This window comes from Somniosus microcephalus, chromosome 19, assembly GCF_052327205.1.
Source record: "Somniosus microcephalus isolate GS21.2 chromosome 19, FLI_Smic_1.0, whole genome shotgun sequence".
Lineage (NCBI taxonomy): Eukaryota > Metazoa > Chordata > Chondrichthyes > Squaliformes > Somniosidae > Somniosus > Somniosus microcephalus.
Window position 1 is genome coordinate 70768336 of NC_141005.1, and position 25823 is coordinate 70794158.

The 25823-nt window shown below is 47.6% G+C and overlaps 1 protein-coding gene across 5 annotated transcripts in view; it reads left to right on the forward strand.

Annotated features, from left to right (window-relative positions):
• The window catches only part of depdc5 (DEP domain containing 5, GATOR1 subcomplex subunit), a 181404-nt gene that overhangs the window by 132066 nt on the left and 23515 nt on the right, over window positions 1-25823 (forward strand). For 4 of the 5 annotated variants that reach the window (XM_085962009.1, XM_085962012.1, XM_085962010.1 and 1 more), the window contains 5 exons: window positions 10119-10202; window positions 12552-12684; window positions 13859-13967; window positions 16483-16707; window positions 22553-22722. In XM_085962009.1, the coding sequence (XP_085818135.1) occupies window positions 10119-10202; window positions 12552-12684; window positions 13859-13967; window positions 16483-16707; window positions 22553-22722 (721 nt within the window). The remainder of the gene's footprint in view (window positions 1-10118; window positions 10203-12551; window positions 12685-13858; window positions 13968-16482; window positions 16708-22552; window positions 22723-25823) is intronic. The other variant, XM_085962011.1, reaches the window with a different exon arrangement.

Consider the following 25823-nt stretch of genomic DNA (forward strand, 5'->3'; position numbering starts at 1 on the left):
CCCAAAATAGCTGGTGTGGGAAATCGAAAAATGTGGCACAAATGCAGCTAGCGATGCTTTCTGAGGTTGGAGCTGAGACACGTTGATGAGACCAAACCGAAGGTCCTTTTATGTAGCGTCTAATTCTGTTGTACCTGACCTTGGACTGCTTAATGCCAACACTGGGTGGCTGAAGTGGAAAGTGTTCCATTTACCAGAATTAACGCACGTCACCTTGCATATAAAATTGACAAAAGAAAATGGAAAATCTGCTTCCTTACAGGCCCGTCCTGGGCCAGCCTAATATCACAGCTGGTTTGGGAGGAGCGAGCAGGGAGTAGGGCTCTTTTATGTGGTGCACAACCTGTGGTGAGTAACAAAGGGACAAAATGTCTTCAGTTTAAATAAGGCCGTCTCTGTTAGTGACAGTACCCAAGCAGGAAGGCCTGTCAAAGTTCAGCCTTTCACCCTCCAAAGTTGCAGTAAAATATTTCCTTTATGCTACGTGGAGGCGCCCTGGAATTTTGTCACTGAAGTGTGTTTGAATTAGGTGTCTCCGTAATGGGTTTATTGAAAGAGAGTATTTGCATTTGTATAGTGCCTTTTGTGACCTCAGGACATTTCACAGCAAATGAATTACTTTTGAAGAGTAGTCACTGTTGTTTTGTAGGAAAATTCAGCAGACAATATGAGCACAACAAGGTACCACAGATGAGATAAATGGCCAGTTAATCTGTTTTTGTAGTGTCAATTGAGGGATCAATATTAGCCAGAACACCGGGAGAACACTAATACAAAAGCAAAATACAGCGGATGCTGGAAATCTGAAATAAAAACAGAAAATGTTGAAAATACTCAGCAGGTCAGGCAGCATCTGTGGAGAGAGAAACAGAGTTGACGTTTCAGGTCGATGACCCTTCGTCAGAACTGGAAAAAGCTGGAGATGGAACAGGTTTTTAAGCAAGTGTCGGGGCCGGGAGAGGGGGGAGGGGAGGAAAGAACAAAAGGGAAGGCCTGTGATAGGGTGGGAGACAGGAGAGATTAAGAGACATTAAGAGATGGTGCAAGGCAAAAGGAGATGGTAATGTTAAGAAACAAAAGATGGCTCTAGATGAAGTGTAAATGGCAGAATGAAAGGCAGCTGCCATGTGGGAGAGAGGGAAAAAATAAAATAAATGGAAAAAAAAGGATAGGGCAGATGCTATGGTCTGAAATTGTTGAACTCTGTGTTGAGTCCAGAAGGCTGTAAAGTGCCGAATCGGAAGATGTGGTGCGGTTCCTCGAGCTTACGCTGAGCTTCCGTGGAACAATGTAATAGGCCAAGGACAGAGAGATCAGAGTGGGAGTGGAGCGGTGAACTAAAGTGACAGGCGACCGGAAGCTCAGGGTCACCCTTACGGACTGAACAGAGGTGTTCCACAAAGCGGTCGCCCAATCTGCGTTTGGTCTCCCCAATGTAGAGGAGGCCGCATCGTGAGCAGCGAATACAGTATATTAAATTGCAAGAAGTACAAGTAAATCGCTGTTTCACCTGGAAGGAGTGTTTGGGGCCCTGGACAGTGGGAAGGGAGGAGGTAAAAGGGCAGGTGTTGCATCTCCTGTGCTTGCACGGGAAGGTGCCGGGCGAAGTGGAAGGGGTGTTGGGGATGATAGAGGAGTGGACTAGGGTGTCGCGGAGGGAGCAGTCCCTTCGGAATGCTGAAAGGGGAGGTGAGGGGAAGATGTGTTTGGTGGTGGGATCACGCTGGAGGTGGCGGAAATGGCGGAGGATGATCCGTTGAATGTGGAGGCTGGTGGGGTGAAAGGTGAGGACAAGGGGAACCCTATCGTGGTTCCGGGAGGGGAAGGGGTGAGAGCAGAAGTGTGGGAAATAGAACGGACACAGTCAAGGGCCGTGTCAATCACAGTAGAGGGGAATCCTCGGTTGAGGAAAAAGGAAGACATGTCGGAAGTACTGGTATGGAAGGTGGCATCGTCGGAGCAGATGCGGCGGAGACGGAGAAACTGGGAGAATGGAATAGAGTCTTTACAGGAAGCGGGGTGGGAGGAAGTGTAGTCCAGGTAGCTGTGGGAGTCAGTGGGCTTGTAGTGAATGTTTGTCAATGGCCTATCCCCAGAGATGGAGACAGAGAAGTCGAGGAAGCGAAGGGAAGAGTTGGAGATGGACCATGTGAAGGTGAGGGAAGGGTGGAAATTGGAAGCAAAGTGAATGAAATTTTCTAGGTCAGGGCGAGAGCAGGAAACGGCACCGATACAGTCATCAATGTACCGGAAAAAGAGGTGAGGGAGGGGACCTGAGTAGGACTGGAACAAAGAATGTTCCACATATCCCACGAAAAGGCAGCCATAGCTGGGACCCATGCAGGTTCCCATAGCAACACCTTTAATTTGGAGGAGGTGAGTGGAGTCAAAGGAGAAGTTGTTCAATGTGAGAACAAGTTCAGCCAGGCGGAGGAGGGTGGTGGTGGATGGGGACTGGTTGGGCCTCTGTTCAAGGAAGAAGCGGAGCGCCCTCAGGCCATCCTGGTGGGGGATGGAGGTGTCGAGGGATTGGACGTCCTTAGTGAAAAGGAGACGGTTGGGGCCAGGAAACTGTTAAAGTGGCGGGAGGCGTCGGAAGAGTCGTGGATGTAGGTGGGAAGAGACTGGACAAGGGGAGAAAAAATAGAGTTGAGATAGGAAGAGATAAGTTCCGTGGGGCAAGAACAGGCTGAAACAATGGGTCTACCAGGGCAGTCCTGTTTGTGGATCTTGGGAAGGAGGTAGAAGCGGGCTGTGCGGGGTTGGGGAACTATGAGGTTGGTGGCAGCGGGGGGAAGATCTCCAGAGGAGATGAGGTCAGTGACGGTCTTGGAAACGGTGGCTTAATGTTCGGTCGTGGGGTCATGGTCTAGGCGGAGGTAGGAGGAGGTGTCAGAGAGTTGGTGTTCAGTCTCCGCTAGATAGAGGTCGGTTTGCCAAACAACAACAACACCACCCTTGTCAGCAGGTTTAATGACAATGTTGAGGTTGGATCGGAGAGAACGGAGTGCTGCAAGTTCAGAGGGAGGTAGGTTAGAGTGAGTGAGGGGAGCAGAGAAATGGAGACGGCCGATGTCACGCCGGCAGTTTGCAATGAAAAGATCTAGAGAGGGTAAGAGGCCAGGGGGAGGGGTCCAGGTAGAACGAGAATTCTGAAAGTGGGAGAAAGGGTCAGCCGTGCGGGGGGAAGACTCCTGGCCAAAGAAGTGGGCACGGAGACGAAGGCAGCGGAAAAAGAGCTCAGCATCGTTCCGAGCTCGAAATTCATTGAGGTGGGGGCGTAAGGGGATGAAGCTCAGACCTTTGCTGAGGACTGATCGTTCAGGGTCAGAGAGGGGAAGGTCAGAGGGGATAGTGAAAACACGGCAGGGGGTGAGATTGGGAGAAGGGGGGGTCAGAGGAAAGTGAAGGGGAAGAAGGTTCCGGAGGGGCGTTGGTGTCCAAGAGTTGTTGAAGCTTGCGATCCTTGACATCAGAAAGGAAGAAAAAAAGTTTTTTGTTAAAGCGCCGGATGAGGCGAAGGATGAAATGGAACTGCGGACCAGGACAGTTTTGAGATAGACTCAGTCGGTGCTGCTGAAGAGAGAGGTCGAGAGTGTTCATGTGGCGTCGCATGGCATTCAGTGTGGCTCTCAGGATACGGCGAGAGCAGTGGTTCGAGGAACGCTGAAGATCTTGGAGATATCTGTAGTCCTGGGTGGATCCAAAACACGAAGGGTGGAATTTCAGTTGGAATCCACGTGGAGTAAGTCTGAGCCGGAGACGGTTGCTGAGGAAAGAGATGTGGCTGTGAAAGCGAGTTTTGGTAGATACCTGATCAAACACGAGAAGGGAGACAGAAAGCAAGGAAGATGAACAAGGTAAAAGAGGCAAACGGAAATCCCGTCGGAGAGAAGAGCAGAACTTCTTCAAGGTGGGCATTCTTAGAAGAGAAGTGGCAGTGAATTAAACACTAATACAAAAGCAAAATACTGCGGATGCTGGAAACCTGAAATAAAAACAGCAAATGCTGGAAATACTCAGCATCTGTGGAGAGAGAAACCGGGAGAACACTCCTGCTCTACTTCAAATAGTGTCACGGGATCTTTTGCATCCACCAGAACAGGTAGACCTGGTTTAACACCTCACCCAAAGACAGCCCTCCCTCAGTACTGCAGTGAATTAACAGCTTAGATTACAAGCTCAAACACTAGAGTGGGTCTTGAACTGCGATCTTCTGACTCACGGGCGAGAGTGCTCCCGCTCTGGAGTTGAGCCGATCTGAAATCCTGCCTATAGATAAACCCCAGCCTCTCGCCATATCTTTCAGGCCCTTCTCCAGAATTGCATCTAATTGTCTCTTGAACCTACTTACACTGCCCACTTGAAACACTACACTGGAGTGTGAGGCCTGTTCGAGAGAGCTAATGCTCCCAGGCACATGCTCCTACATAAAACAATTTTAAAAACGTAAGAGTACTTTTTGTACCAGTGTAGAAGATGTGACCATTCTGTATGGCCTTACTGTTTAGCCTTTGCTGAGGGAGCAAAAATGAACGTTTAGACTGGAATATTTGTCCGATGGAGCTGCATCTTCAGGTGAAGTATGTTGGCGGGGGGAATATACGGGGGGCTTATACTCACTGGAGTTTAGAAGATTGAGAGGGGATCTCATCGAAACCTATAAAATTCTGTCAGGCCTAGACAGACTAGATGCTGGAAGGATGTTCCCGATGGTCGGGGAGTCCAGAACCAGGGGTCATAGTATAAGGATAAGGGGTAGGACATTTAGGACTGAAATGAGGAGGAATTTCTTCACCCAGAGAGTGGTGAACCTGTGGAATTCTCTACCACAGAGGGCGGTGGAGGCCAGTTCATTAAATATATTCAAGAAAGAGTTGGATATATTTCTTAAGGCTAAAGGGATATGGGGAGAAGGCAGGGACAGGGTACTGAGTTTGGATGATCAGCCATGATCTCATTGAATGGCGGAGCAGGCTCGAGGGGCCGAATGGCCTACTCCTGCTCCTATCTTCTATGTTTCTATGAATAATTGGACCTGGGTATGAAGATGTAATTCAGTCCCCATTTTAGAGTCATACACTCTCCTTATTTTTATATTTTCATTTAAAATTCTTATCTCCACATTTATAACGGAAACTGCCCATGTAAACTTGTCCGATTTGTAATTACAGCCTTCTGCCAGTGGTGGTGTTGCAGTATCTCCACCTCTATCACCAAGAACGAGAGCAGCAATGTAGTGGGAACTCCATCACCTCCAAGTCACACACCATCTTGACTTGGACATATATCGCCATTTTTTTCATTGTCACTTGGTCAGAACCCTGGAATTCTCCACCGACTACAACGGTTCAAGAAGGCCCACCACCACCGTCTCGGGGCCGCCAGGGTTGGGCAATAAATGCAGCCTTCCCAGTGTCACCCACATCCCAAGAACACATTTTTAAAAAGTAAACCAGGACGACCTTGTTTGGACGATGTGAACACCGAGCTGCGGGTTGTTCAATCTGGCAAATGGGACTGTTCGAAGAAATATTAACACCTGGGTGGGACTGCACTTGCCTGGTTCCATTCTTATCTGTCTATCGTAGCTAGAGAATCACCTGCAATGGCTTCTCTTCCCACTCCCACACCATTACCTCTGGTGTCCCCCAAGGATCTATCCTTGGCCCCCTCCTATTTCCCATCTACACGTTGCCCCTTGCAAACATCATCGGAAAACACAGCGTCGTTTCCACATGTACGCTGATGACACCCAGCTCTACCTCACTACCACTTCTCCAGACCCCTCCACAGTCTCTAAATTGTCAGACTGCTTGACCAACATCCAGTTCTGGATGAGCAGAAATTTTCTCCAATTAAACATTGGGAAGACCGGAGCCATTGTTTTCAGTCCCTGCCACAAACTCTGTTCCCCAGCCACTGACTCCATCCCTCTCCCTAACATCTGTGAGACTGAACCAGACTGTTCGCAGCCTTGGTATCATATTTGACCCTGAAATGACCTTCCAACCACATATCCGCAGTATTACTAAGACCACCTATTTCCACCTCTAACATCGCCTGTCTCAGCCCTTACCTCAGCTCATCCGCTGCTGAAACCATCATCCATGCCTTTGTTACCTCTAGACTTGACTATTCCAACACACTCCTGGCTGGCCTCACACGTTCTAACCTATGTAAACTTGAGATCCTCCAAAACTCGGCTGCCCGTGTCCTAACTCGCACCAAGTCCCGTTCACCCATCACCCCTGTGCTCGCTGACCTACACTGGCTCCCGGTTAAGCAGCGCCTCGATTTCAAAATTCTCATCCTTGTTTTCAAATCCCTCCATGGCCTCGCCCCTCCCTATCTCTGTAATCTCCTCCAGCCCCACAACCCCCCCCCCCCCCCCCCCAGATATCTGCGCTCCTCTAATTCTGCCCTCTTGAGCATCCCTGATTATAATCACTCAACCATTGGCGGCCGTGCCTTCAGCTGCCTAGGCCCTAAGCTCTGGAATTCCCTCCCTAAACCTCTCTACCTCTCTTTCCTCCATTAAGACGCTCCTTAAAACCTACCTCTTTGACCAAACCTGCCCTAAATTCTTATGTGGCTCGGTGTCAAATTTTTTGTCTTAAAATCGCTCCTGTGCAGCGCCTTGGGACATTTTACTACGTTAAAGGCGCTATATAAATACAAGTTGTTGTGGTTGTTGTCATCGTCGTCATCATCTGCAGCTTAAAAGCTAATGGACTATTTAAGCCTAGGGCCTGTGAGATAGAGAGTGAGAAAGATTAAACCATGAAAGCTTGGTAGTCCTGGGCAGAATGGAACTGAAAATGATTGCTCAAGCGTGCAGCAGAGAGTTGGTAGTGAGATCTCTTCATTCACTACTGTCCATTTTTAGAAGATAATGCCATTCACTGCTGTTATTGTGCTGTTCTGAATATGTCCAATTTTTATAAAATAATGTAGTTATTCATTGAGAATCTGAGCCCAGCTCAAGTGAGCTGTGCTGGTCATTCCTCTCCAAGCTGCTCCAGACAACAGTGTGACGTGCAGCAAGCACTGGTAGTCTAGGTTTGTGCAAATGCTGAAGGTTACGAGGTGTCTGTAGGGGTTAAAAAAAAAACACAGGCCTGCAGCTTCTGGCTTGTAAGGGGGCGTGAGGTCCCCTTGTAGGAAGTGCTGTAACAAGAGGGAACAATATTTCTTAAGAGTACTGTGCACAGTTCTGGTCTCCATACTATAAAAAGGACATTGAAGCACTGGAGAACATGCAAAAAAGATTTACAAGAATGGTACCAGAACTAAATTTAAATAAAGGAAACTACAATGGTATGAGGCGCGAGTTGGGTAGGATTGATTGGGGAATGTCACTCAAAGGGTTGACGGTGGATAGGCAATGGCAAACATTCAAAGATTGCATGGATGAACTACAGAATTTGTTCATCCCTGTTTGGCATAAAAATAAAACAAAAAAGGTGACTCAACCGTGGGTAATAAGGGAAATTAGGGATAGCATAAGATCCAAGGAGAGGACATATAAATTGGCCAGAAAAAGCAGTAAACCTGAGGATTGGGAGCAGTTTAGGATTCAACAAAGGAGGACAAAGGGATTAATTAAGAGGGGGAAGATAGAGTATGAGAGTAAGCTTTCAGGGAACATAAGAACTGACTGGAAAAGCTTTTATAGATATGTGAAGAGAAAAAGATTGGTGAAGTCAAACGTAGGTCCCTTGCAGTCAGAATCAGGGGAATTTATAATGGGGAACAAAGAAATGGCAGACCAATTAAATACATACTTTGGTTCTGTCTTCACAAAGGAGGACACAAATAACCTCCCAGAGATGTCGGGGAACATAGGGTCTAATGAGAGGGAGGAACTGAAAGAAATCAGTATTTGTAGGGAAATTGACGGGATTGAAGGCCGATAAATCCCCAGGGCCTGATAATCTACATCCTAGGGCACTTAAGGAAGTGGCCCTAGAAATAGTAGATGCATTGCTGGTCATCTTCCAAAATTCGATAGACTCTGGAACAGTACCCATGGATTGGAGGGTAGCTAATGTTACCCCACTATTCAAAAAAGGTGGTAGAGAGAAAACGGGGAATTATAGACCGGTAAGCCTGACATCGGTAGTGGGGAAAATGCTAGAGTCCATTATAAAAGATGTAATAGCAGAGCACTTGGAAAACAGTGACAGGATCGGACAAAGTCAACATGGATTTACAAAACGTAAATCGTGCTTGACTAATCTACTGGAATTTTTTGAGGATGTAACTGGTAAAATAGATATGGGAGAACCAGTGGATGTGGTGTATTTGGACTTTCAGAAGGCTTTCAATAAGGTCACGCATAAGAGATTAGTGTGTAAAGTTAAGGCACATCTGATTGGGGGCAAGGTATTGACTTGGATAGAGAACTGGTTGGCAGACAGAAAGCAAAGAGTTGGAATAAACGGGTCTTTTTCCGAGTGGCAGGCAGTGACTAGTGGGGTACCGCAGGGATCGGTCCTAGGACCCCAGCTATTCACAATATATATTAATGATCTAGACGAGGGAACTAGATGTAATATCTCCAAGTTTGCAGACGACACAAAGCTGGGTGGGCGTGTGTGCTGTGAGGAGGATGCCGAGAAACTCCAGTGTGATTTGGACAGGTTGGGTGATTGGGCAGAAGCATGGCAGATACAATATAACGTGGATAAATGCGAGGTTATCCACTTTGGTGTCAAAAACAGGAAGGCAGATTATTATCTGAATGGCAATAGATTGGGAGAAGGGGAAGTGCAACGAGACCTGGGTGTCCTTGTGCACCAGTCGCTGAAGGTAAGCATGCAGGTGCAGCAGGCGGTTAAGGCGGCAAATGGTATGTTGGCCTTCGTAGCGAGAGGGTTCGAGTACAGGAGCAAGGATGTCTTGCTGCAGTTGTACAGGGCCTTGGTGAGACCACATCTTGAGTATTGTGTGCAGTTTTGGTCACCTTATCTGAGGGAGGATGTTCTTGCCATGGAGGGAGTGCAGCGAAGATTCACCAGGCTGATACCTGGGATGGCAGGAATGACTTATGAGAAGAGATTGGGTCGATTGGGCTTATACTCACTGGAGTTTAGAAGAATGAAAGGGGATCTAATTGAAACTTATAAAATTCTAACAGGACCAGACAGACTAGATGCAGGAAGGATGTTCCCGATGGCCGGGGAATCCAGAACCAGGGGCCACAGTCTAAGGATAAGGGGTAAGCCATTTAGGACAGAGATGAGGAGGAATTTCTTCACCCAGAGAGTAGTGAACCTGTGGAATTCTCTACCACAGAAGGCAGTCGAGGCCAATTCATTAAATATATTCAAGAAGGAGTTAGATATATTTCTTAAGGCTAAAGGGATCAAGGGATATGGGGAGAAGGCAGGGACAGGGTACTGAATTTGGATGATCAGCCATGATCTCGAGGGGCCGAATGGCCTACTCCTGCTCCTATCTTCTATGTTTCTATGTTTCTTTTACAGCTATCGGGAAAGGTTCAACAGGTTGGGGATTTTTTCTTTAGAAAAGAGAAGACTTGGGAGACCTGATTGAGGTTTTAAAATTATGAATGGGTTGGACAGGGTAGAGATGGTGAAAACGTTTCCACTTGTGGGAGAATCAAAAACTAAGGGCTGTAAATACAAGATAGTTACTAATAAATAATAGGGAAATAAGGAGAAATACTTTTACTCGGATTAGTTAGAATGTGGAACTCACTACCACAGGAAGTGGTTGAGGCAAATAGCTTCGATACTTTAAAAAGGAAACTCGACGAGTACATGAGAGAAGAGGGAATAGAAAGATACGCTGAAAGGCTGAGATCAGTAGACGGAATGGGAGGAGACTCGTGACGTATAAACACCAGCACAGGCTCGTTGGGCCGAATGGCCTGTTTCTGTGCTGTTAGTTTTATGTAAATACCCTAAATTGCAACACGCAGGTGGCAGAGAGTTGAGAGAGAGCCATCACAAGTCCTTTGGGCACTCTTTTTGATGACGTAATAAAGCACTGTACAATGTAACTACTTAATGTGAACCAATACATTCAACTGTATTTACTCACGCATTGAGCTACATCTACAATATTTAATGTGTTTGGTTACATTGCAGCAGCCAGCTGTCCTCTGGGATCGCAAATTCACTGACCTCCGCCTCGTCACTGGCAGAAATACTGGAAACAATGAAGCACCCGACGTGAGTCTTTAAATTACTCAGCTCTGCCCGGTCCGATGTGTGTATTCACGAGCGTGTCTGCACGTGTACACCTGAGGGTCATGACTTCCTCTCGGTAGCATTGTCTGTTAAATTCTACCATATTTATTTTAATTATCGTAATTCGGTTGTACGGTTACAGTAGATAAATGCAAGGGTTTATGGGCTTCATTAGCCTTTCGAGGTGAGAACAAGGATGAAATGGTTCGACCCGTGATTGGTAATTTAGGAGGAGAGCTGAACTGGTTAAAGACGGCTCCTGTAAACACTGCACTGTTGAATGTGGGCGAGTGAATTGAGGAGGATTTTCCTCTCCTGTGCAGGCCATTAAACAGGGGCCACACCTTGCTGGATCATTCCTTAACATAAGCACAAACCTGGGACAACACACTGCTGTCGGTGAAAGTGCATCACGTGCCAGCAGAATGACTCTGGATCAGCTTCCACAGGCCAGTTGGAAGTTGCATGGTGTTGACGAGCAGTGGGCTATAACACTGGTCCTCCACCTCTCCAACAGTGGTTTAAAACCAGCCCAGACTCGCAATGTGTCTCCTCCCTGTGAACTCAGTTTGTACACTTAGTCCAGGTCCTGGTAGATACTAGTCCACAGCACAAAGCAGCCCATAATGCAACAGCTTGCATTTATATAGCACCTTTTAAGATAGAAAACGTCCCAAGGGACTTCACTGAGGCATTGGGAAAAGCAAACCTCAAAAAAAGGAAAATGGATTTAGGAGGCACAACCAAAGGGTTGGATGAAGAGGTGGGGGTTAAGAAGAAAGTTGGTAGGAATTGTATAGCGAGGGGACCCTTTTTTTTTTTCTTTCAATTTGTACGGAAAAATATATTTACTCTTTAGTCATCCCATGTGAGCAGTGTCTGGTGCAGCTCAACAACTCCGTGTTTGGCAGGAGGTGATGCCTCCGACGTTCCATTTATCGCTCTCTAGGGATTTGATGTTTTCCAGCTGTCTGCTCACAGGCTGAACTTTTCACTTCTTGGAAAATGGGCAATGGTGGTGGGGAGCAAATCTGATTTCAGGAAATTGTGTATTGAACAGCAGGTCCGTAGAACCTCATTTATTCGGGACCAGGCCGAGGAGAGTGGCAAGGTCACTTTTAAAATGCACGATTTTTCCACGTGTTGCTGGAACGTGCAGGGCAGTGTCAGATTGTTTCGGCGTGTGTTGGAAGGGTGCCTGACCTCGGGGTTTGCTGTTTGTGCGATCAGTTAATGAGACAATGTGCAAACCAAACTGTAAAGTTAGGGTTATTCTGTTGTGTCTGTGTGTTGATAGAGACACTGAAGACAGGAGTTGGTTTCATAGGTGTTTACTAAACAAAGTCTGGAGGGGAACTAACGGATATAACACAATATACAGGCTTATATAGCCCGAGTGGCCATTACCGGCATTACAGCACACATGGGGCTCTTAAAGGCACATACACTACAATTCTAATAATTATTATTATATTAGGGAGGATGTTTCCCCTGGCTGGGGAGTCTAGAACTGCCGATCACAGTCTCGGAATATGGATCGGCCATTTCGGACTGAGATGAGGAGAAATTTCTTCACTCGGAGGGTGGTGAATTTTTGGAATTCTCTACCCCAGAGAGCTGTGGAGGCTCAGTCGTTGAGTATACAGGAAACTCTCGTTTAAACGGCACCTAAATATCCGGAATTCTCTATTAACCGGCAAAATTCTCACTCCGAAAACAACACCTCAATAACCGGAAATGTTGCCGAGTCCGAGTCTCCCGCAGTTGCCGGGCTAGTCAGTGGGGGTAGTTCTCCAAACTGCCACTACTCGGCTTCTTGGCGCTGTCGGAAGTCCGAACACCTCAATAACAGGAGTCTGACTCTCCCGCGCTGCTGGTACTGTTAAGTAATTAGAGTTATGGATTACCCTCAACTGGCAGTACTGTACTTAATCAAGCATCTTCCACCATCCATTTAACACAACACAACATTCTGTAGGTGAGTACCCAATTACTGTATATACTGCACATTTCTTGATTTTTTTATTTTTGTTTGTTAAAAATAGCCTCGGTAGATAACCCTCTCCGTTATCCGGAATTTTTAATCAACCAGATACCAAAGAGTTTCCTGTATTCAGGACAGAGACCGGTAGATTTTTGGACACTAAGGGAACCAAGGGATATGGTGATAGTGCGGGGTGGTGGAGTTGAGGTAGAAGATCAGCCATGATCTTATTGAATGGTGGAGCAGGCTCGAAGGCCCAAATGGCCGACTCCTGCTCCTGTTTCTTGTGTTCTTATGATTTAAGTGTCGGATTCTAATGCTAGTTTCTGCTTGTTCTCCACTCCCAGTACTGGTATTCAGCTGCTCCCAGAACAGAGGGGGCTGCACCCCAATTGCTTCATCAGCGCAGAGGTGGTCCACTGGCTCATCAGCAACGTCGAAGGTGTCCAGACTCAGCCCATGGCCATCGACATCATGCAGGTACAGCGCACAGGCAGCACTGCCGTCTCACTGTGCCCCCGGCTTGTAGTTTGCCTCGGGCATTCTGAAGGCCCCGGTTTGTGTTGAGTCAGCTGATCTCAGCCGTGCAGTTGTGCGGCCCTACAGTTGGCCTCGGCGCCCCCTAATCTGGGAAGAGAAAAATCAGTGGCAGTCCCAGCTGCATGGTCGCTATCCCGTGACACCCTGCGTGTCTGTGTGGGCAGCAGATGGGATCAGGCTTGGCTTTGAGGCCCTGTCCCTCTTGGTCAAGTAGCAAGGTTCTCACATTAAGAGTGGGCAGCAGAGTGAATTGTCAAAGGGCAAGTGCCACCCATTGAAGTGCCCCAGAAAAGTCGGCACCTCGGAGAGGAAGGCTGAGTGTTGGATAATAACCAGAAACTACACCTTTACTGAAAGCTGCCGTGAGCTGCGAACATCACCAAACCAAATGTGTGAATTAACATTTGAACTGGTTTTTAAAAAGACTGGAGGAGAGCGGGGGAATGTAAGGGGTCTACGTCGGCAGCACAAATTCGGCTCATAGCGAATCAGCAGTCTGTTTTTACACTCTCTCTTTTCCATTGGCTTCAGCAATCAGGCACGGTGTAAAATGAGCTGCCGATTCATGCTACTGGAGTAGACCAGTTTCACCCGCTTAGAACCCCCCTCCACTGCTATTTTAGGGTTCTTTTGTTTTTCACTTTAAAAATTTGTAATTTCATCTCGCCCAATTTTGTTTATCTTTTTAAACTACCTATTTTGCCAGAATTGGCCTCTTGTAACAGTGGGCTGATTTTTATTTTCTACCAACTTTTGCAAATCTGGACTTTGAAAAACTTTTTGGAGTGCTGTTTATAAAATCTCCTCTCCCCCTCCCCATCGCTCCAGCGTGACTGCAAAGCCAGACATCGAGAGGCCCAGGAGAGAGGGGGTGGCTCGGCTTCCCACCGGGTTTCTTTCCACGTGTGGCGAGAAGCAACTTCTCCCAAAGACCCAGCTGAGATCTGCAACTCCAGGTGTGAGTGATGCTGTGTGTGGTGAATGGTCCCACCCTGAGGCCCACCATGTTAATATGGACACTTGCACCCCCGGGGCCGCCAGGTTGCTGCTCCTAATAGAGACTTGTTGCAGTGACGTAAAACTGACCGTTCCTTTTGTGTGTATCTTTGTACAGAAAATGCTGGACGAGCAGCTCATCGTTCATGCTTTTGGGGAATCTATGCGGGCGTTCGTGTACGGTTTCTACCTGTACAGGCTCGTCACAGACAAAGACGCAGAGAAAGGTAAAGGTGTACGTCAGTGAAGCCATTTGGTAACCAGCTTATTAATGAGGCCTCTGCTTAAAGAACGATCAAACTTGCTTTTCTCTAGCCCCTTTCACCGCCTCAGGATGTCCCAAAGCGCTTCACAGCTAATGAATTACTCATTAGAGGTGCAGTCGCAAACATGGCAGCCAATCTGCGCACAGCAAGCTCCCACAAACAAGATAAATGGCCAGATAATCTGTTTTAATGATGTTGGTTGAGAGATGAATGTTGGCCAAGAGATGGGGGGCGACACTTCCCTGCTCCTCTTCAAAATAGTGCCATGGGATCTTTTACGTCCACCTGAGAGAGGTGAGATAGGGCCTCGGTTTAACGTCTCATCTGAAAGACAGAACCTCCGACAGTGCAGCACTCCCTCAGTACTGCATGGTAGATTGTATGCGCCAGTTCTGCAGTGGGGCGCCAGTTCTGCAGTGGGGCGCCTGTTCTGCAGTGGGACGCCTGTTCTGCAGTGGGGCGCCAGTTCTGCAGTGGGGCTCAAGCCCACAGCCCTCTGACTCAGAGGTGACACCGCTACCTACTGAGCCAATCTGTCACATAATTCAGCTTTATACAATAAATATATTATTACACTATGGCAATTCAGTACATTGTTACTGCTGAGACTGAACTATAAAAAGGAACCAGCGGACAGGCCAAATGACATTGTATTTCAATTGGTTCTCCTCTGCTGTCCTGACGACACTGACTCGTAAAACAACAGGCACAAGGGTACCCATCCAAAAAGCCATTTTTCCTGAGCGATCCCAGACGGTGACTATCGACTGGCTGTGTGGACTTCACCGTCCAACGCAATCCTATCCGCACCTGACGCCCAAACACAGTCTTTCCAGCCGGAGCCACCCCATTGTGGCCAAGAGCAGGAACTGATTGACCTTTTTGCCCTCCCGACTCCAGGGAGACAGAGGCTAACTGTTGTATCGCGCCACTGCCTGGACGGAGATCAGCTGACTCAATACAGAGCGGGAATCAAGTCTGGGACTCTCTCGGTCTGAATGACTCCATATTGCGCAAATTATCTGCCACGTTTCCTATATTATAACAGTGTCTACATTTCAAAAACACTTCATTGGCTGTAAAGCACTTTTTGGGATGTCCTGAGGTCGTGCAAAGCGCTGTATAAATACAAGACTTTCTATACACCAGGTTGTGTGTTAACTCACTGAGCCAACCATATGAAAGAAAGGGCTTTTCTAAAATCACAACTCTTTCAATAATCGGAGAGTTAATGTGCTGCGATGTGATGATTTTTTTTACATTGGAAGGACCAGGGTGCAGGCCAGAGCCACCCTGCAGGACAGCGCACAGCTGCCTCTTGGTGTCTGAGTGTGTCTGTGTGCCCTGTGCTTGTGCAGAACCGATGGTATGGATTAAATATGACCCATGATGATTATTTGTAACTCTGTAAAAACACTTGAGGCTTGGTTCTGGTCTGAGTTGTTAGATTTTGCCTCTAGCACAGCCAGATGTGGTGCTGTGGGTCCACCTAGTCTACTTGGTTACCCCTTTTCATCACGCGGCCTCGGTGCGGAGGCGACTATGAATCCTGCCTTTATCAGAATGATTTTATGTCTATCACATTTCCAAACTCCTGTTGGTATTGCTAACACTGGATGATACCTGATGTCTTTTCTCTTTATTCTGGGTTGCAGTCGGCGCTTTTTTTGATGTATGATGGGACTTATTCAAATGATGTCAGCCATAGCTCAGTGGGCAGCACTCTCTTGCCTCTGAGTCAGAAGGTTGTGGGTTCAAGTCCCATTCCAGGAACTTGAGCAGAGAAGGCTGAGGGGGGACCTGATTGAGGTGTACAAGATTATGAGGGGCATAGATAGGGTGGATAGAAAGGAACTTTTCCCCTTAGTAGAGGAATCAATAACAAGGGGGCATAGATTCAAGGTAAGGGGCAGGAGGTTTAGAGGGGATTTGAGGAAAAACTTTTTCACCCAGAGGGTGGTTGGAATCTGGAACTCACTGCCTGAAAGGGTGGTAGAGCAGGAACCCTCACAACATTCAAGAAGCATTTGGATGAGCACTTGAAATGCCATAGCATACAAGGCTACGGACCAAATGCTGGAAAATGGGATTAGATTAGACAGGGCTTGATGGCCGGCGCGGACGCGATGGGCCGAAGGGCCTCTTTCTGTGCTGTATAACTCTCTGATTCTATCTATGACTCTAAAAATCCAGCCTGACATTCCAGTGCGGTGCTGAAGGAGTGCTGCACTGTCAGAGGTACCGCCCTTCGGATGAGACGTTAAATCAAGACCCCGTCTGCCCTTTTCGGGTGGATATAAAAAGACCCCATGGCATGGTTGTTACTATCTATTTGGATAAAGTTTCATACTTCTTTGGGGTATTTTGGACCTCTGCCTCAGGCGATGTAATGTTGATTGAGAGACTGATTCCTGTATCCAGTGTCTGCTCACTAAACTGCTTCAACGTGACTCTCTTCCCGTCCTCCTTTCTGCAGGAACTGTGCAGTCTTCCACTATCTGGTACACCTCAACAATGGACGACCTGGCTGCATTCCAACGCAAGTGGTTTGAGGTGGCTTTCCTCACGGAAGAGCGGCTTCACGTCGACATCCCTGCCTTCCTGTTACCGTGGTTACCCAGTAGGCCAGCGTCCTATGCAAGTAGGCACAGTTCCTTCAGCCGCAGTTTTGGAGGACGAAGTCAAGCTGCTGCCTTACTAGGTAGATGCACACACCACAGGCAGCGGGGGACGGTCTCCAAGGGAATGAGTTCATGTGGACAGCAGCCATTTGCCTCCTCCCATCCTCCACATCAGCTGCTCAGGCTATTTATTTGTATATATCTATCTCTTCTATATCTGTTTTGCAAGGCAGAAATCCCTTGTTTAATCATAGCTTCCTGAATCTAGAACCCACTCGGCCTGGATCAGTTTTTAATGTACAGTGACCTCACATACAAGGCAACACTTGGAACACATAAGATGCTTGGTTTGCTTAAAGAGGGAGAAAGTCTCGGGGGAGTGCTGTACTTTCTGCTCAGATTATACCTCCCCTCCCCATCATCTCTATCGCAGAAATAAAATATTACCAATATGGAATGTTTTCCCCTTTTATTTTCATCTCACAAAAACGCACCTCTTTAGCTTTCCTTCCCTTCTCCGCTGCTCCCTGTTATCACAGGTGCCGCCTACATCCTAGATTTCAAAGAGGAGACAGGCTGTAACTTCAGACCAGAGCCACCTGGCTCTCGATGAACCACGCTATCTGGTACTTACTTGGCCAGAACGGAGCAGAGCTTTCTGGCATCAGGTGGTGCCGCGTCAGGTGGTGTCGCATCAGCTGCCAGAACAGCCCAATGTTGCTGTCTCCTGTTGAAATGAAATGCAGCTGCTTCCTCCCCATACTTTACCTGACTGCAGTGGCCAGGAAGGAAGGAGGTGGTTCGAACATTAAGTACCAATCTCTTCCCAAGACTTTCCTTCACATTTAAAGGAACCAAGCATCTTGTATTCACCTTGTAATGAAAGCCTCAACATTAACTCTGGTTTTTTTAATTCATCCTCGGGGTGTGGGCATCGCTGGCAAGGCTGACATTTATTGCCCATCCTGGCTACCCTGAGAAGGTGATGGTGGGCCGCTGCCTTGAACCGCTGCAGTCCGTGTGGCAGTTTGATGCGACTGAGTGGCTCGCTCGGCCACTTCAGAGGGCAGTTAAGAGTCAGCCTGGGTCTGGAGTCACATATAGGCCAGACCGGGTAAGGGCGGCAGGTTTCCTTCCCTAAAGGACATTAGTGAACCAGATGGGTTTTTACGACAATCTGACAGCTTCATTGTTAAACTCATGCCAGCTTTTCATTTCGGAATTTTTTTAATTGAATTCAAATTCTCAAAACTGCCTGGTGGGATCTGAACTCAAGTTCTTTTGGCGTATTAGCCCAGGCTTCTGGATTAGTCAATGACAACCACCGCACCGTACAGAAAAACTGAGCCAGGTTGGTGTGGGGTTCAGGTTACGTGCAGTATTCAGTCGGTGGGCTTTCTCTACCCCTGACTGCACCCTAATTTCAGGATTAGAGCTGAGGTCACTTTGATGGGCTGTACGGAGCACAGTGTTTTCAATGATATTCTAGCTTGATCATTCATTGTTAATGATGAGATATTGGACACTATTGACCGGTCAGTCAGAGAGGCCCACAGGATGGCTGTTCTAGAAATGGGAAAGTGTCATACTGGTGCAGTAGGGGACACTCTTCTGAGATTGGGGCTAATTCACGTGGTGAGGACAGTGTGGAGGCTTAACCCTTAAACTACCAGCCCCAACAGGAAAACCACAGCTTTCTGTTCATTTTCAGCTCGTGCCTTGTGACATTGAAACAAACACTAATATTAGTGTAAAGCCACATACGTATCAGGAGTAACTTTAATAAGCATTCTATACATTTAAATTCAACATTTAAAAATAATTTTAAACTAAAAAATATTTTTAATACTCTCAACCTGCCTTTCCTCCACCCTCTATTTCTTCTTCTTCTTCTTCTCTATTTCTGCCCCTCTTTTGTTTCAGCTTTAATTAGACATATTTTCTATCCAACTTAACCTGATCCATCCGATCATTCTCATTAAAGTTTGGGGATGGGAGCAACTTTGAAGGAAATGGGCTTTCACAGACTGAGACATGGTCTGAAGAGAGGCCTAATCCTGTCATAGATACGATGGATTGGGCCACTCCGTTAAAGACAGCACATCAAACCTGGGAGAGCTGCTGGGTTGAAGGATCTAGTCAGTGCCTCCAGGGCCCAGTTGTGTCTGGATAATTAAACTCGTCCATGCCGCAGAAAGCATTATTCAAATCTATTCTTTAAAACGGAGTGAATATTGAAGCCACTACCCGCCAATGAGTTGGAGGCGGTGGTTTTAATTTACAGAGTCTCCAAGTTGAAGACTGAAACTACAGCAAGGAGTCTCCCAAGTCCAGCAGGACCTCCCATCAAAATACAGTGAGTGGAGATAGTTACATAACGCACACTATTTGTGTCAAATCAATCCCAGTCACTGACAGCAGTGCGGGATCCAGGCCTGATTGACGGGGGAATTACCCAATCATCGCCATTCTGGCTGGAACCAGTGGTGTCCCTGCATACAGCCTAAAATAAAGACAGCCAGGATATAGGTTGAGGCTGGGTGAGGATAGATGACCAACCCGAACCCTGAAGCCAGGAACCTTGTACTCGCACAATGAGGTATGTGAGAGGACCTGTCATTCAGAAATGAGGTTGCTGCTTGTTCAGCCAAACAAGGACTGCCTGGTGAAACAGACATTACAGAATTGATTAATTGCTTCTACCAATTTCTGACCAGTAAGCTTTACTAACCACGAGCGCTTAAGAAATGCTTATTGTGACAAAACACTGCACTGTTTCCATGATGGCGTAGCCTATGGTTGCTGAAATCCATTGTAGCTGTTTGCTACCTAGCTTTCAAGCTAATGTATCGTATCCACTCTTTTTTTCTGGCTCCTGGTTAGTAGCGTATGTCCATTAAGCTTTTTTACTAAATCTAACCTGTCCACATGATCTCATTGGTTCCCCTCTTGGATGTCATTGGCCGATTCCCTACGCCGAGCCTGTGATGTGGAACTGCATGTACAATAGAGCTCAGGAACAAGCTCAAACTCCCCATGGTCTAAAACCCCCTCCCTCCCAGTAATCTGTCCCTTAGATTATCCTGCATGATTCCTTCCCCCTTCCCTCTTTAGTCTGGTAAATTTGGGGGGACGTTGATGCAACTTACTGGGATTGACTTGAAAGCTACATGTCTTGAGTGATGGGGTTCCCCTGATAGGGTGCTAACCCGTGTAGGCCAGCAATTTTCCATCATCCCATCCCTCTCCGTGTTGAGTTTGTTGATTTCGGCAGGGATGGGCATTGGGAACGATTTCCTTCCCCCCCCACCGGGCTAGAAAAGGGAAAAAATCAACCAGAGTCCCCATTACTGATCACCGTCCAGTGACCCATGCTGGAAAGTGTGGGTGTTTGGTCAGAACAGGATCAGGCTTGTTTGCGATGCCCTTCACAGTCAAACATCCTGTCAACACCAGCTGCCTAGAAGGGCCACGTGGCAGAGGTCTGCGAAGGCCATGGTGCCAGTTGAACCATTTGTCGCCATGTTACTGCTTTCTAGAGAAGGAGGAAAGAATTAGCGGTAGAAATATGCTCAGTGATTGCTGTTACAGTGTTGTTCATTCAGTGTTTTCATTTTCATCAGCACAGTTTGATCTGTTGTGTGTTGATGTGAGATTTTTTGTGTCTCTATTTGTGTTGGTTTTCTTCCCTCCCCTTGGTTTTCCACACCCCACATGCCGTTTCCAGGTGGAACCACACCTCGGTGAATGCTCGCGTGCTGCACTGAAGACCTGCAGCTTGGAGATCAGCTCTCCTGTTTTTTCTTTCCTCTGCCCAATGTAAAGAAATACCCAGCCCCTGAGATCAGAGACTGAAGCCAGCAGACCTGTGGGTTGAGGGGGGGAGGACATGAGCACAGACCCACTCGTCACTGCTCTGTATTGCGCAGTGGACTGTGCAGAATTGCAGTGGTTGTCTAACACCAGCGTATTAAATGTTTAAAGCTGTGGATACTTTGTGACCGAGAGGCTGACCCATTCCACAGTTACAGGCCTGGTGATCTGGAAGGTCATGTCTGGTATCCCTGTAAACTGAAAACCAATGTAAAATTCTTCAATTTCACCGGGCAATAGAAAGCATGATACAGAATGCTCAAGGGTAAACGCTCAGGGATGAGGAGAAACCATCAGCCAAGGACCCTGCTCTTGGCCAGTATTGAGTGCCCACCTGCTGCAAAGGGAATGAGTGTAGACATTGGACGAGGGCAGGATTGAACCCCCCCCCCCCCCCCAAACTCCATGGTAGAGTAGCATGCCACACTTGAAGTCTAGGGCCACACACAAAGAATAGCTGACAGGGTGAGGTACTGCTGTGCTCCTGGTGCCCTGGAGTTGTACCCCAGCAAGAGTCAGCGCCATCATCCCAGGAAGGAAGGCGACTGGAAAACCAAGCAAGAAAAGCAGCCTCCATGATAGCTGTTGGAAAGGGTCCTTGGCATTAGAGTGTGGGCTGTTGGGAGTCGTTACCCAGTGAAGCGGAGCTCTCAGTACAAAATGGTTCTTACAATTTACAGCTGGTACCACTAAAAGCAGCTTCGTACAGATGTGATGTGTTTACTAGAGAGATAATGATAGCTTCCATTATCGCCTCTTTATTCTGTGCTGTACCCAGTAATTATCTGTACCATGCTGCGGAGACCCTCTCTGGTTCTTGTTTTATTTCCAAAGCTGTTTTTCTTCCTTTGCCCTTTCTTTCTGATTGTCTCCCACAGAGCACGTCAGTCCTGGCTGAGCGATCTGGTCTCGGCCTTCTGCCAGTGACGATCCAACTCTTCGCACATGGGGGCACTTCTGGATTTATTTGTTTTCTGTTGAAAAGCGCCTCGTGACGTTTCACTACGTTAAAGGTGCTTTATAAATTCAAGTTGTTGTTGATTTCTGTTACAAATTCAGGTCTGCCATAGATACCTTCTTGGGCTTTTCTCCCGGAAGCAGCCTTGCTCTGATGGGAGTTGACTCGCACAGCCTTATATCTACTTGTACAGTAATGTAACTCTGGACTGCCACAGTAGCATCCCCTTGCTGTCTGGACCGGACACTTGGGTCTTGTGCACATTTGTTTCTTCAATCTCTTCGCAGACGGACCGAGTTAACACTTGATGCGACGATGTTAGATTTGGATCATTAAGATGCTTTATTCCAAAGTAAGGTGAAAGTTACGGAGCAAACAGGTATGATCAGAGTCGCTTAGTTGAAATGATGCAAGAACACGCGACTCCATTCCCACCCTGGTGTGTCTTACTTTAATTTAAGCAAAATAATTCCTCTGCATCCTGTCCCACAGCCAGGGTAGAACCACTTTCCCTCTCTGTCAGGGAGCCCGCTCACAGACCAGCAGAGATCAAGAAGTCACAGTTGTCTTTCCAAATATCCAGACGAACTAATGAGTCGCTTATTGATTACACTCTACTTTAGAAGCGCATCCGATTGGGGATTCAATAGGGTGGATACAGAGAAAATCTTCCCTCTGGTGGTGAGATCCAAACAAGGGGACATAATCTTAGCATTAGAGCTAGGTCATTTGGCAGTGAAATCCCAATGAAATAGCTGATCTGTACCTCAACTTCATTTCCCCACCTTTACCCCACGTCCTTTGGTCTCCTTACCTAACGATCTATCACTCTCGGTCTTGAAAGCCCCAATTGACCCCCAGCACCCACAACCTTTTGGGGCGAGAGTTCCAGATGTTACTGGGCTTTGTGTAGATTTCAAAACAAAAGTGGTTCCTGAAATGGCCTGGCTATAATTTTCAGATTATGCCCCCTCATTCTTAATTTCCCCCACACAGCTAATCCTGTGGTACATGTAGTATTTAAAATGTACTAAGATTTGTCTCCCATTTTAATTTGTTCCTGTCTGCTTCCTCTTCACCTTCTTCCTCTGTAGCTGCCACGGTCCCTGAGCAGAAGACGGTGACGCTGGATGTGGATGTCAATAACCGCTCGGACCGTGTTGAGTGGTGCAGTTGCTATTACCATGGCAACTACTCGTTAAACGCTGCATTTGAAGTCAAGCTGCACTGGATGGCAGTAACATCAGCTGTGCTCTTTGAAATGGTAGGTGGGGATCAGGCAATTGAGACACACCGTCGGAAGGACCGGAACCTGCCGCCTGTCCTGAGGAGCAAATGTTGGCCACAGCTCGGACAACTTAAAAGCAGCTTTTTTTAGTCGGCACCAGTTCCTGACACCCAGACTGCAACCCAAATGTAAACTTACCACGGGTGGAAACCATCAGCGCCGGGATTTCTCTATCTTAAGTCCCATTAAGTTCACCATTACCATTTTGTAACTTATATTAAATCCACTAAGTTCCCCTCTTGACTTATTTTTAGGTTCCCTTGTACCGCTGGTATTTTGACCTCTTCCTCTACTATCCATGATAATATCACCTGCATCTGTTTTTAATGGGCCTACATACCCCCTTACTGCCCTCTCTCTCTCTCTCTCTCTCTCTCTCTCTCTCCCTCCTTGTCTCTCTCTCTCTCTCTCCCTCCTTGTCTCTCTCTCTCTCTCCCCCGTCTCCCTCTCTCCCCTTCCCCCTCCCCCTCTCTTTCTCTCTCTCTCTCTCTCTCTCTCCCTCCTCTCCCCCTCTCTCTTTCTCCCTCTCTCTCCCTCCCTCCCCCCTCCTCCCCTCTCACCCCCTCCCTCTCCCTCTCTCTCTTTCTCCCTCTCTCTTTCTCTTTCTCCCTCCTCTCTCTCTCTCTCACCCCTCTGTCTTGCTCGGCCTCTCCCTCTCTCTGTCTCACTCCCTCCCCATGTAATCTTTTTTTCCCCTATTTTCGAATTCATTCTTCTCATTTTCACATTCCATATCTCTCCATTTTCTGATTCCCTCGCTCTGCCCCATTTTCTGATTTTTTTTTTCTATCTCATTGTCATTTTTTTCACATTTTAATTTTCTTAACACTAAAATCCGAACACAACTCGAAGTGTAAATGAGCCCAGACAGTGGAGTGAAATGAGCTGTATGTGGAGTCGAGCTTTGCCGTTATAAAATGAGTCAGTGCAGCTGCTGTGTTAAGCGTACGTGGAGTTAGTTAGCAGAGTAACAGCTGGTACCGTTCAAAATGGCACTTGATTGCTACGTGATGACATAATTAATGTCAGGTAATCTGCTCCGTTAGTTGGCAGGTTATAGATAGGGCGTCTGCAATGTGCTCACCGACTTCCTTTAACACCCTGGGATGGGAACCTGGTCCTGGGGATTTGTCACTCTTTGGTGCCATTATTTTCTTCATTACTGTTATTTTGCTTCGTTAATTTTGGCGAGACCCCGTCCCTGATTCAATATTAGTTCCCTTCCTTCTGACTGAGGCGACAGTGCTACCTCTGAACTAAAAGAGGCTGCAATGAAAGGAGAGTAACACAGCTAAGGGGCAATGAGCAACCTTCGCAAAAATGGAAGGGACAGGAGATTAATAAGTGAAACGAAGGGAAAGATGCAGACATGGGTCCACGGACGGGAAACTGAGTTGCTGCTTCTTCTCAGGCAGTCCCTCGGAACCGAGGATGACTTGCTTCCACATTAAAAATGAGTTCTCAGGTGACTGATGAGTCCAATGCAGGACCTACAGTCTCTGTCACAGGTGGGCAGACGGTGATTGAAGGGGGGGTTTGGTGGGGTGATTGGGTTGACGTGCGCTCCTTCCGCTGTTTGCACTTGGCTTCCGCTTGCTCCCGGCGAAGCGACTCGAGGTGTTCGGCGCCTTCCCGGATGCTTCTCCTCCACTTTGTACAGTCTTGGGCCAGGGATTCCCAGGTGTCAGTGCGGATGTTGCACTTTTTCAAGGAGGTTTTCAGGGTGTCCTTGAAGCGTTTCCTCTGCCCACCTGGGGCTCTCTTGCCGTGTCAGAGCTCCGAGTAGAGCACTTGTTTTGGGAGTCTCTTATCGGTCATGCGGACGATGTGACCTGTCCATCGGAGCTGATCGAACGTGGTCAAAGCTTCGATGCTGGGGATGTTGGCCTGAGCGAGAACACTGTCTTTGGTGCACCTATCCTGCCACTGGATTTGCAGAATCTTACAGAGGCAGCATTGGTGGTACATCTCCAGTGCTTTGAGGTACCTGCTGTACATGGTCCATGTCTCTGAGGCATACAGCAGGGCGGGTATCACTGCTGCTCTGTAGACCATGAGCTTAGTGCCGGGTTTGAGGTCCTGGTCTTCAAACACTCTCTTCCTCAGGCAACCGAAGGCTGCACTGGCACACTGAAGGCGGTGTTGGACTTGTCATCGACATCTGCCCTTGTTGACAGTAGGATCCCAAGGTATGGAAAGTGGTCCACGTTGTCCAAGGCCTTGTCGTGGATTTTGATAATCGGGGGGCAGTACTGTGTGGTGGGGGCAGGTTGGTAGAGGACCTTTGTCTTACGGATGTTTAGTGTAAGGCCCGTGCTCTCGTACGCTTCGGTGAAGGTGTTGACGATAGTTTGGAGTTCAGCCTCCGAGTGAGCGCAGACACAAGCATCGTCTGCATACTGTAATTCGAAGACAGAGGATGGGACGGCCTTGGATCTGGACTGGAGGCAACAGGGGTTGAACAGTTTCCTGTTCTGTAAATTAGCTCCACTCCAGCGGGGAGCTTATTGAGGGTAAGCTGGAGCATTGCAGCAAGGAAGATCGAGAAGAGTGTTGGTGCGATGACACAGCCTTGCTTGACCCCAGTCCGTACGTGAATTGGGTCTGTGGTGGAACCATTGGTCAGAATCATGGCTTGCATGTTGTCATGAAGCAGGTGGAGGATGGTGACAAACTTTTGAGGGCAGCCGAATTTGAGGGGGACACTCCATAATCCCTCACAGTTGACAGTGTCGAAGGCCTTTGTGAGATCAAAGAAGGCCATGTACAGCGGTTGGTGCTGTTCCCTGCATTTCTCTTGTAATTGACGTGCGGTGAAGATCATGTCCATTGTGCCCCTTAGTGGGCGGAATTCGCATTGCGACTCTGGGAGGAGCTCTTCGGCCACTGGGAGAAGGCAATTGAGGAGGATTCTTGCGATGACTTTCCCTGTGGCAGACAGCAGGGAAACTCCTCTGTAATTACCGCAATCGGACTTGTCACCTTTCTTGAAGATGGTCACAATTACGGCATCTCTGAGATCCCCGGCATGCTCTCCTCCTTCCAGATAAGAGAAATTAGTTCATGAATTTGCGCCA